This window comes from Oryzias melastigma, linkage group LG5 (genome assembly GCF_002922805.2).
Source record: "Oryzias melastigma strain HK-1 linkage group LG5, ASM292280v2, whole genome shotgun sequence".
Classification (NCBI taxonomy): Eukaryota; Metazoa; Chordata; class Actinopteri; order Beloniformes; family Adrianichthyidae; genus Oryzias; species Oryzias melastigma.
This window is the reverse complement of record NC_050516.1, coordinates 37,043,675-37,055,869: the sequence shown is the minus strand read 5'-3', so window position 1 is coordinate 37,055,869 and position 12,195 is coordinate 37,043,675. Positions and strand designations below refer to the sequence as shown.

General features: G+C 39.4%; 1 protein-coding gene across 1 annotated transcript; it reads right to left on the bottom strand.

The window, feature by feature from the left end:
* Positions 1-3,241: 3,241 nt before the first annotated feature.
* Positions 3,242-6,739, bottom strand: eevs (2-epi-5-epi-valiolone synthase). The gene is made up of 5 exons (XM_024269045.2): positions 6,546-6,739; positions 4,538-5,171; positions 4,152-4,391; positions 3,815-4,067; positions 3,242-3,725 (listed from the first exon to the last, which is right to left on the bottom strand). The coding sequence occupies exons 1-5, from the start codon at positions 6,683-6,685 to the stop codon at positions 3,628-3,630; spliced, it is 1,365 nt and encodes a 454-aa protein (XP_024124813.1). The 5' UTR covers positions 6,686-6,739; the 3' UTR covers positions 3,242-3,627.
* Between the last annotated feature and the right edge of the window lie 5,456 nt (positions 6,740-12,195).

Here is a 12,195-nt window from a genome sequence, read left to right as displayed (position 1 = left end):
CACTATATTAGCAAATATAGACCACAATGCATTGCGGTCGAACAATTTTTGCCCCCAAAAAATGTGTTTAAATGTAATTTGTAAACCATCCACATTTTTATCATCAGAACACAGTAGAGTCACAAATAGACGTCATGAAATGTATCGATTTGATTTTCACTTTGGTAAATCAGTGACAGCATATCTGGTGTTTAGAAAAACAGAAGGGAAGTAGTGAGCATGGTGTCTGAATTTCTTTTAAATCCAGGGCACCAAATAGTCCCACCCTACATAGTATTTTAGTAGTTTAGGAATAGGGTGGGAATTCAGATGCAGACACGTGTGTCCAGCGGGACGTGCTTTGTTAAAAAATGCTATTGTGATAGCTTAAAATGCGCCCAGGGCGGCGGCCCCGGGGAAGACCCAGGACACGCTGGAGAGACTGCGAATACTCCCCCCTTGATTCGGAGTGTCAGTTGAAGTCAAAGTCGTGTCCGGATTATTATTTTTTATGTTTCACTCCAAACAGAGAAGTCCAAAGCCCACAATCACGAGAGTAAACGTGAAGCTCTTTTCTTCACGTTGGTGCGCTCTGAAACCACAGATGTTTACATTTCAATGTAAGTAATGTAAATTTATGTTGTAGTGTGACAGTTTAAAAGTTATAAAACTACTGTTACTATGGATATTCAACCGCTGGAAGCACCGTGCTAATGCTAGCAGACCGGCGATGTTGATGACGTCATTGAACGGAAGGCACGTCCGAAATATTAGACACTATTTTGTCAACAACCTCCGTTTGGAGCGAGCACGGAGGGATAAACGAAGGGGGAGGGAGAAGGGGAGTATATTAGAGGCTCCTTGTTAGAGGTGACTGTGAGGTCCCATTTAGACGAACCTCTTTCTCACAAAATGTATCGTCATTGTTGGAATGTGATCCCAGATGCCGGTTATTTCCTGCATTTTATGTGTGTCTTTTATTTTGAAATCAGTTCTTGTTTCCTGTTTCTTTGGTGATCGTGAGTTTGTTTTAGTAGATATGGAAATCACTCTCAGCTGTGACTGTGGCTGAGAGTGGAATCAGAAAGAAGGAATTGTTTGTGATTTGAAAACTTTTTTGTGGTGCTTGTTGACACAGTAGTTCAGGTTCCACACCACGCCGTTGTGACATTCAGAACCTGCCAACAATCATTTTAGGGCTCAACCTTCAGGAAAAGAACACTAATAAGAGAAAGTGCAAACATTTAAAAAAAACAGCTGAAACTGGCCTTTGGAGTCTCCAATGTCCCCTCACTAATGACCAGAAATAAGAACATCTTCTTACAAAGCAAGCTCTGATTTTAAAAATGATATCTCTGTTCATATTTTATTCTGTTTTATTTGTATTATTTTGTACACTGTCTTTTACAGGTGTTTTATAATTGTATGTTTTGTTTTATTTATTTTAACATCAACCTGCCAAGGGACTCCAGTTGGAAATTAGCCTGTGGCTATAATCAGATGAATTTACATTTGTTTTAATGTTCATTAATATGCATTATCCCTTTCCCAATCAAGTTAATTAATTCTATATACTTTTCTGTAATGGACTGTAGCCTAGCTGCAGATACACATCCATCATTAAGAACTGTTTTGCTGATGAGAGTATGAATTTTGTAAAAACAAAAAAAACATAATACAATAAAGTAATATGTCTTCTGCATAAAGACAAATTTTATTATTTTATAATAACACTGGAAGTGGTGCTGAGTTCAATTGACAGATCTTTCAGATCATCTATTACAGTTTGATTGGTTGGATGGTCGATTTAAACCAACGTGGACCTAATTTGATTGGATGTTGTGCTGAAGATGCACACGGACTCACACAGAGAGATCAACACACTTAATCTTTACATCTTGCAGAAAATAGCAAGTCTTTCCGAGTTAGAGGGCTAAAGTCACGAGTTAACGATGTTGAAATCCAAGTCAAATGTAAAGTCATCAAAGTCACGACTGGAGTTTGACTCGAGTTCCAGTCATGTGACTTGAGTTCACACTTCTGTTTATTTCTGATAATACACACTTGGTTGGGCACGATCCCTTTCATCGCTGGACCCTAACCCTCGTAGACCGGTCCCAGTCCGTGGGTCACTTGATACCGGGCCGCGGACAGAAAAAAAGGAATACGTGATAACTTAAACTAATTCCGTTTGGTTTGCTTCCTGATCCTGGTGGAAGTTTTATTTTGAAAAACTTCCAGATTCTGTTCATAAAATTCATCAAGAATCCATTAAATAAGTTGTGGGGTTCCCCAAGGGTCCATTTTAGGTTCCATTCTTTTTTAATTGCATTGTTTCTTCTTGAGGATGTCATCAGGAGACACGGCGTTGACCTTGAACCTATAAACACACTTTTAAATTGTATTTTAGATATAAAGTCATGGATGCCACAGAACTTCTTACAGCTCAGTCAGGACAAAACAGAAGTTTTAATCATTGGTCCTGAAGACAAGAGAGAGGATTGTACCAAAGCTCAATCATTTTAAACCATCTCAGAAACTTGGGCGTTCTCTTTGATTCTGAGCTGAATTGTTTCCCACATATTAAAAATGTCGTTAAGACAGGATTTTATCATCTTAAAAATATTGCCAGAGTCCGCCCATTCCTCCCTCTTGCCAGCACAGAGAGTCGTTTAGATCATTGTAATGCCCTGCTCTCTGGTTTATCCAAAAAATCTTTTGCTGGTGTGCAGTTATTACATGATTAGAGGGACGAGTTCTGACGAGGACCAGGGGGCGGGAACAGGGTTGATTTTGAGATTCTGTTAATAGTTTATAAATGTTTTTATGGTCTTGGGCCTTCTTATTTAAGCGGTTTTTTAAAGTATGAACCCTCGTGAACCCTGAAGTCCTCTGGGCTTTTAGTTGTTCCTCAGGTGAGTCAGTGCTACTGCATTTTATTGTGTTCTGGTTATGAATTGTTACGAGGAGAAGTGTATGTTGTGAGCCAATGTGTTTCGTATGAATGTGTGAGTGTTGTGTCATTAGTTTTGCTTTTTTTTCTTTGCTGATTTTTTCTCCGTCATTCTTGTTTGAATCTGTCCTCATACTGGATAGGAGGACTCTCTTGAAAATGAGATATTTCATCTCAAGAAGCCTCATCCTCCCATTTTTATTTAAATGTTAAATCAATGAATAAAAACAAAACAGTTTGCCTATTAATAAAAAACTTTTAATGGAGAATGTTTTCCATGTTCGAACCACAAACAAGATCATACCAAAGTAACTTCTGGTATTCTTTAATCCATTTTGGTTCCCCCGAATGACACTTCAGATGTTTAATGTGAATTAGTGTTAAACCACTCAAAAACATATCTTGATTATTTCATTTGAGCTTTTTTAAACCATGTAAAACAAAGTGAAGAAATGCTGACACCATTTGTCATTATCACTCACAGAAGTAGCTGCTATAATAAAGGATATTTACATTCTCAAGCCAACACGTCCTCGTCATCATTGTAACTGTCTCATTTAGAATCGTTTTACCTCAGACTTTAACCACACCAGAGCCTCACCACAGTAATTTGAACAACCTTACACTTCCAAACACCAAACAGAAGTCGAAATATAAACATGTTTCTTTAAAAATATTTCTGAAGAATGTGAAGATCAAGCATCACAGGTGCTATCAGAGGAGACGCTCAGCTCTTCACACCACTTGATATAAGCTTTCTGTAGGATGTCGTAGGAAATGTTGTTAAATATTTCTGCAGTGAAAGAGAGGAGAGAGAAACTGTTTCAGATACATAAAACCAGACAGTTTGTTTTTCATTCATACTATTTGATGACTTGTCACCTGCTTGTCCCAGACCAACAGGTAGAGGCATTCGGACCAGGCCGCCGGAATGTTTCAGTCTGTCCTGCAGGGACTTCTGGATCAGCTCCATTGTGAACTCCTCATGCCAGACGGGAAGCTCCAGCCCCACCATGCAGCCGATGATCCTCTGCTTCTCCTCCTCAGTCAATAGGCCGCTCTCTTGAGACACATAAGCCATGTAAGACATATCGATATTGACTGCCTCTCCGTGCAGCAGGGATGGGAGAACTTTCTGTGTGCAGATCAGAAAACACACATGTTAACGTGCACATGTTTATTTAAATGTCAAATATTTGTGTTGTAAATAAATGATTACCATTTCTAATGCTGGACTTATAAGATGACCAAAGTCAACAAGTCTGTTCAGGTCATCCTCCCAAAGGTTTGGAGCCAGCTCTTCCAGCATGGTTAGAATTGCTATCCGGGTTGTCTGAGATGCAACTTTTACACTGTTGTGTCCATATACATTGTTGCCAGTCTGAAATTTGGTGTCTAAGAGCATACATCCGTGTTCCTCCAGAAGCTCAAAGAGGCCCTTGTGCTTCATCAAAGCCATCTGAAAGGAAGCGAAACATGTTTAAACGTGACGTCGTCCAAGCTGAATGTATGTGGAACATCCGAACGGGTTTCACTGCAAACTATATAGAACTGCTGTAAAAAGACATCTAGGATCAGGGGTGTCTCTAAATAGCACCATCATACCTTTAACATCTCAGCCAAACCGTTGGAGATGTGTCTCCTGGGAACACTTTGCATGAATGACAGGTCCAGGAAGGCTGCAGCAGGTGGAATGTAAGCCCCCAGCTTGTTCTTGCAGTTTGCAAAGTTCACACCCGTCTTTGCCCCAACGCTGGCATCGATGTAGGACAGAAGGGTGGTGGGGACCCGGATGTAAGGAGTGCGCCTCCTGTACAGTGAAGCAGCCAGACCGACTATGTCTAAGCAAACACCTCCACCAATAGCGATGATGGGCTCCGTGCGACGGTCCAGGGCGAAGTTGTTGACTTCTTCCAGGATTTTCAGTGCAGTTTCCATTGATTTATTCTCCTCTGTGGTGGGAAGGGCCAAGATTTTGTAAACCACATCATTAGCTTCTAAGTATTCAGTTATCTTGGGACCATAGATTTTGTAAACTTCCTGATCAACGACCACAAATCGCCTAATTGGCTTGTTTGAGCGTTTAATGTCCTCCACTTGCTGTGGGTCGGTGATGTGGCCCAGTAGAAGAGTGTCATTGCTGGGATCCAGTAAACTATGAGTCTCAGTCACCTTGTAAGTAAAGGTGATGGGGCTGACTACTGTCCAAGTGGTGCCTTTCTCTGACATGCTTTCATATCTGCCAAAAAAGGAGAAAAGGAAATATGTGTCTGACATGCAGTAATTCAGAGTGTTAAAGGACAAGACACTGAAGCTTTAAATGCTGAAGATCAAAATAATGGCTTAAAGATGTGTAAAGTCTACAAAAAGTGCTTTTCAGTGTTATGTTATGGATTGTTGTTTAATGTTTGTACATTATGACTTAGTAATATCAGTCTTATTCATCTCTTTGAACACGGTGGAAGGGTTTGTGACTTTGAACGTTTGCTCAAACATTGATAGCAGTCGACCCTCAGACTGGTGCGAATGAGGGTATATTTAAACTAGAATGTACATTTGGATGTTGAGTCTTTTTCTTTAGTTACTTAAGTGATTTTGAGGTCGATTCGGTCTTGTTTTTATAGTTGCAATATAATAGTCATTAATATTAAAGTAAAAATGCAAATTTACAAAAAACGAAAATGTGTTAGAACATGTTCTGAAAAGGCAGGAAGGTAAAGTACGAGTAAACTTCTGAGGAAATACTAAAAATAGGCATTTGAAAAAGTATTACTAAGTTGCATATTTACCATTCTAGTTGTACTTACAGCCTAAATGAACGGCTAAATAAAAGGACATTAGAGAGTGGAGTTGATATATTAGAGATCAAAATGTACTCTCAGATTTGACAGAATACAAACTTTTTTTCCCTTTTTTCAGTGTTTTTTATTGATTTCAACAAAGGTGTTTGAGATAATAGAAAAAACCCATGAAGTATTCAGAAATTCATAAACACCTGCACTAATATGAAGAGTAGCTACAACTCGGATAGAAAAAAATCTATATACACTTTTTTCACATAAAAGAATTGGTAAAATTAACTAATAAAGCAGACGTTTACCTTTATATATGTCACGTTCCACCAGTTTGTGACAGTAGAATCATTACAATTTAGGATAAATGTATCAAACATTTGTGTGTAAAATTGGGAGCATGGTTAAAATAACTGCAGGTATTTTTTAAAGTTTAAATGTCAACCTTTTTTACACAACTACATTTCATTAGTTGTGAAATGAGAAAACAGGAAAAGCAGGAAAATGCTGTGATACTTTTTCCTGAGGAGATGTCGGTCAAAGAACCCTAAAATTATGTTCATTTTATTTCTTGTCATTGTCGTGCTTTCTGCTATTCCACAATTAGTGTTTTGTTTGTGTTACTCAGTAATTGTGTAGCGGACTTATTTCTAAACTCAAACAGTGACAACTCTTATTAGAGTTTCTGGACTCTGATGTCTTTGAATAAAGAAACCAAATATGCACGCCAACAATAAACGTTGACACCCAATCCTGCAGCTGTTGCGTTGTGTATTTCCTTCAAACATCATATCTGTAAAAATAAATATGGTTTCACTTACATTTTAGCAGCAGAAACACAGTCAACAGTGTCCTTGATCTTCATGCCCATTTTGCTTTTCCATGTACCTTTGACCCTTACCAAGCTAAACTCACTGTTCTTCTCTTTGACATTGCTATCCTCCTGATGAACTTTCCCCATTCTACACGGACAGCTGTAGGCTATGACGGCTCGGCAAAGAGTGCACGAGAATCCAGCATTGAGACACTATATATACAGAACAGTATTTCGAAGATCCCACTGAAGCAAGGGAGGAGCATCACCCATTAATTTCACAACACATGCCAAAACATGTGTTGTGTAAATGCAAGGTAACACCTGCTTAGCAGGCTGGAAATGTGACTTCAGTTTCAAACAGCTGCAAAGCACTTTAAGATTATAAAAGCCATTAAGAAGAGGGATTGTGTAATTGCATTTGAGGAACTCAAAACGATTGGGATTTAAATCATTGATCTGTAAATTGTTGCATCTTTTTACTAAACTCCAAACTTCACCAAAGAGAAGAAACAGAAAAAGGCCGATCATTCCAAAATATTTTCCTGTTTGTTTGTTTTGTTTCATTTCCAAGATTTGTAATAAGCTTACGGTGTTTTATAAACTGTTTGGGCCGGGTTCAGAGGTCACAATGCTCTTGTAACTGGTAATGAAACAGTGGAATCTGAAACTAGACATGTTTGCATTACTGTAAATGAACCAACAGAGTTCCTGCAGTTTGTAGCAGAAGCTCTAAACTCACTAACTTCAATGTCAATAAGCTATCAAAACATCAGCGCAGCCTACTTACAGTTTGAGTTTGATACATAACATCAGATTTCATGTAACAAGAAGGACCTGTTATGTAGCAAAGAGTTTGGCTCACGTTTCAGTCAGTTTTACCACCCAATTCTGTGAAGGTCATTGACACAATTTAGGTAACCAGTTTCTAGCGGACTGTGGTTAATTATTCGTCAAAAGAGTTTTTTAAGTCAGGTTCAATTTAAAGCACGGCTCTCAGAAATAGTTGGTCCATTTTTCTGAGGAGTTCCTGCAGATTGTTCTGTTTGCTTTCATAGATACACCGAGAATGAACGGCAAAAACATGAAAAGCTGGAGGGCAAATTCCAATCTCCTTTCAGTCTCACCTGCCAACGTCTCTGACTGAAACCCACAACAGAACTGCAACTGCTCACCTATTTTATTGGATTGTCTTTACCATAAACTATCTCCCTCCATTCCATATGGTATAAACCTTCTTTCTGATATAAAGAAAGAATTCATTTATTCATTCATTTTCTGAACCGTTTGTCCCTTTTTGGGTTCCTGCTGGAGCTTAACCCGCCCACTGGTGGGTGAAGGCAGAACACACCTGGACAGGTCTCCAGTCTGTCACAGAAACCCTCAATCACATTCACAATAGAGACCATTTAGAGTAACCAGTGAACTCTGGAGCATGTTTTTGGATGGTGGGAGGAAGAAAACCCACAACATGCAAACTCCACACAGAAAGGCCCCTTTTGTTTAATGCTGAATGTTATTTCGATTGATCCGTTTTTAAAAGAGAGTATAAAGAATGAAGAGTTTGTACTTCTGGACTTCTTAGACTGAGAAGAGTTTCTGCTCACAACCTTCATTTAAAAGCATACGTTCTCTGTAAACTGCATTTCTAAGGTTACTGAGGGGACAGAACAGAGGAGAGTCAATGTTTGCTGAGATGTAGGCAGAGAGTAAACAAGTTCATGGATGTCTCGACCCAGACGGCCATGAATACGGGGAATCCTGTAGCGCCCTCCTGCAGCCTCCAAACCCAGACTGCTCCATCCAGATGATTCCTCTCTCCAGAGAAGACGTCTCCACAGCTCTGGAGTCCAGTGACGCCGTGCTTTACACCACTGGATCCAGGCTTTGCATTTGGTGATGTGTGTGTTGATGCATCTGCTGCCATGGAAACCATTCCATGAAGCTCTCTGTACTGTACTTGGAGTGATCTGAAGGTCACATGAAGGTCGGAGCTCTTTTGAACAGTCTGTAGTTTCTAACCTGGCAGTGAAGCTTGATGTCTGTCATGAAGTGATGGTAGTGAAGGTCCCAAACGCAGGAGACCAGACTTTGTGGCAGAGACTTAAACATTAACTAAACTTAAACAGGACAAAACCACAGAGAACAAACCAGCGACAGAACAGATGACCTGACAACGAAGAACTGAAAAGCAGACGCAGCCAAAGGCTGCAGCTGGTGCAAAATGCAGCAGCCAGATTTATTTGTGGTGCAATGAAGTCCAACCACATTACTGGATGTGGTCGGACTGCCTGTGCAGAACTGGATTTTTAGGTCCTGGTCTAGGTGGCTGGCTGGTGGTGGAAGGTGCTTTATAAATGAATGAATGCATAAACTCTGTGACCTCTTTGACCTTCAGCATCCTCCGACTCCCCTCCATCAGTTTACGTGGTCGACCACTTGGTGTCTGAGCTGCTGTTGTTCCTAAACTCTTCCATGTGGTGACTGTAGAAGATTTAGGACATCTCTCCACTGGATTTGTTGTTCGGGTGGAATCCTGACAGTTCCACACTGGAATCCACAAAGTAGGATTACACAAGTTTTCGTCTGCAGTTAAACTCTTTCTACACTTTTCTTAGACACACATGAACATTTTCACTCTTTTATTTAAACTCTTAAAGTCCAAACCTTCATACCAAAATAAGAGCAGTATTATAATATTAAAACATGGTATTATAAAGCCAGAAGACACAGCAAAGAAGAGATTGATTGACAAGAGAAACAGCCAATCAGGATGCAGAACACAACACATTGTTTAAAAAACAGGAAACAAAGTTGAACTGAAAAAAAAAACAGCGAAACGGCAGAAGGTGAACCAGTGAGGGGACGCTGTACTATATTAGCGTGTGTCTGTATATGGTGTTGGTGCGGGGCGAGTGGTAGGGAGCAGTCTCCGTAGGGAAGAACTCGGATTGATCCTGGGTTCACTCCTCATCCGGTGCGGACGCTCTCATTGGCTAAGGGTGGTTGCAGTCCTGCAGCAGCTCCAGGCTCTGCTGCCGACCTCGCCAAACTCCACAGTCATGTAGGTTCAAGAGATGACCATAAAATAATGACAAGGCTGATTACTGTTTCTCCCATAATTCAAAGTAATTCTCACTTGACAATGTAATTTGATCAAATTTGAAAATGCATTTTAGAATTGACAATTCAATATGTAAATAATATGGTCCTTGCAGTCAGTGACTGCTGCTGCAGGCCATAATCAGACTTAAAATGAAGATACTACTGTATTTACAGAAGTCAATATGACATCTTACTCAATCTTGATTTAAAAAAATAAATACTAAATAAAAACAAAATCAATTTCTTTTGACATTTTCGTGGGTTTTTGATACTTTAATACAAATTTACGATTCAACATGTAATTCAGCCATGAACTTTGAAAACACATTGTGTAATTTACGATATAATCCTTAAAAAGGACAACTGATTGTTTTCTTTAAATTCATTTTGAAGTAACTTAAAATCTTTGACATTTTAGTTGCCAATGGCTTTCTGGGAAACTTCAGAACAGACCACTAAAGGTAGATACACATATATGAAAAAATGTGGATGTTTGTTTTCATAGATGACGGACACGCTGCCGAGGCCGGCTCTATGATGACCTCATGAAATGGGCGGGACCCATGAGGGGTGAAAGGCGGAGCTTTAGAGATCGAGATACTTCCTGGTGTTAAAAGAGCTCACAAAAATAACTAATATTTCATAATATTTTGTTCTTTTTGTGCCAAAGGTAATATTTGATCATATATCTGGATTTAGTTTACTCTGACAGGCTAAAGCTCTGTCCTTCAGGCTGCTCTTCTTCTGATTAGCTGCAGATGTTCTCATTGGTTGATCGTCTCACAGGTGTGTTGGAGCCCTCACCATGTCACTGGTGTTGGAGTGTCTATTGTTACTCCTGCTATGTGAAGTCCTGTGGTTAAAACCTTTAAAGGACACTTACCCTCTTACATTTGGGTCCTTGGAGGTGTTGCTGGACTACTGGAACTACAGTGGGATAGACCCGTCTCCAGCTGCTCCAGAATGCATCTGTTGACCAGAGGATGTGATCACTCCTGTTACGCTCTCTTAACCATGTCTTTTAGGATTGATTTTAAGACTTTACTCCTGGTTTTTAAATGTTTCAAGGGTCTGCTACCTCAATATCTTTCAGAACTTTTACATTTTGATCGTCCACGTCGAGTCCTAAGATCTGAAGATCAAATGTTGTAATGGTTCCCAGGACCCAGCTTGTCACTCGGGGAGACAGAACCTTTACAGCTCCTGAACTCTGGAACGTTCTCCCCTTTTCTGTGAGGTCTGTCGGATCTCTCAGGGATGTCAAGTCACTTTAAAAACTCCTCAGTTAACTCCAGTGAGCAGTTCTAGTGGGACAGCTTGTTGTTTTTATTGTTTCTTTTATTGTATTTTATTGCTTGATGGTTGTATTTATTCCCATGGTTGTCCACATATCCCCATCAAGACCCTTGACGCTGCTGCCTAACTGGGTCCCTGTGCCCCTCAAGTACAGGGTTGTGTCAGGAAGGGCATCCGGCGTAAAAGCTCTGCCAAATCACTGATGCCAAACAGTGGGTGCTGTTAGGCTGTGGCGACCCCGAAAGGGATAAACCGAAAGTGAACATCAATGGTTTTATTTGTTTGTGATCTTATGCTCAGCACTTTGGTTGCTCCTGCTTTAAAGGTGCAATAGAAATACTAAATTGACTGATTTGCTGTGGAGACCGCTGAAGGAAAAGAAGGGAATAAAGACGTTTCCTGAGAGCTCTTACATGTGTATCCATTATTCATTCATACTCTGTGATGGTAAACTACTGATGCGGCCACAGCTGCCCTGAGGCCGACGGACAGAGGCGTGGCTAACTGACCATCACCACGACCTTAACACAGTTGAGCTGCTAATTTCAATCAAAACAATACACTTTAAATGCTGCTGGTCTTTTCTTTCTCATGTAAAGGTTAAAAAGTCAAAAAAATCCATCAGTTCATAATTTACCACCGAAAAAAAAAAAAAAAACATGAAAGAATGTTTGAGGAGAAAATGTCCTCTAAGATATTGTTTTATTACTTCAAAGGCATTTGAGGTTGTTTTTTTATGTGTGATTTATTTTGACAGAATATTTGTCAGATAAGCCATTATTACAGATGCTAAATGTTTAATGAGAGCTTTTTGTTTTTTTTTTCCTTAGACTGTGAAATAGTGTTGAATTCAGAAGCATTGTTTTTGAACACACAATTCTATGTATTACAGAAAACAATGAAATAGTGATCAGACCAGAACTCAGGGAATTCAGTCAACGAACTTGTTAATAGCTTTAATTCCAACATGTCAAACATCATGGATAGTATAGCTACCAGGCAAGGGAAGTTTATTTGTAGCACATTTCATGTACAGAGACAACTCAAAGTGCTTTACATAAAACATTCAAAGAAACAATCAAAAGAAATAGTAAAAATGTGATCATTAAAATAAAATTAAAAGAACGTAAAAAGATTTTAATTTAAAACAATCATAGATAAACAGTCAGACGTAAACTTTTGAATACATATTAATCAAATGCAGCTGAGAACAGGTGAGTCTTTAACCTGGATTTAAAGTGTTTCAGCAGATCTAA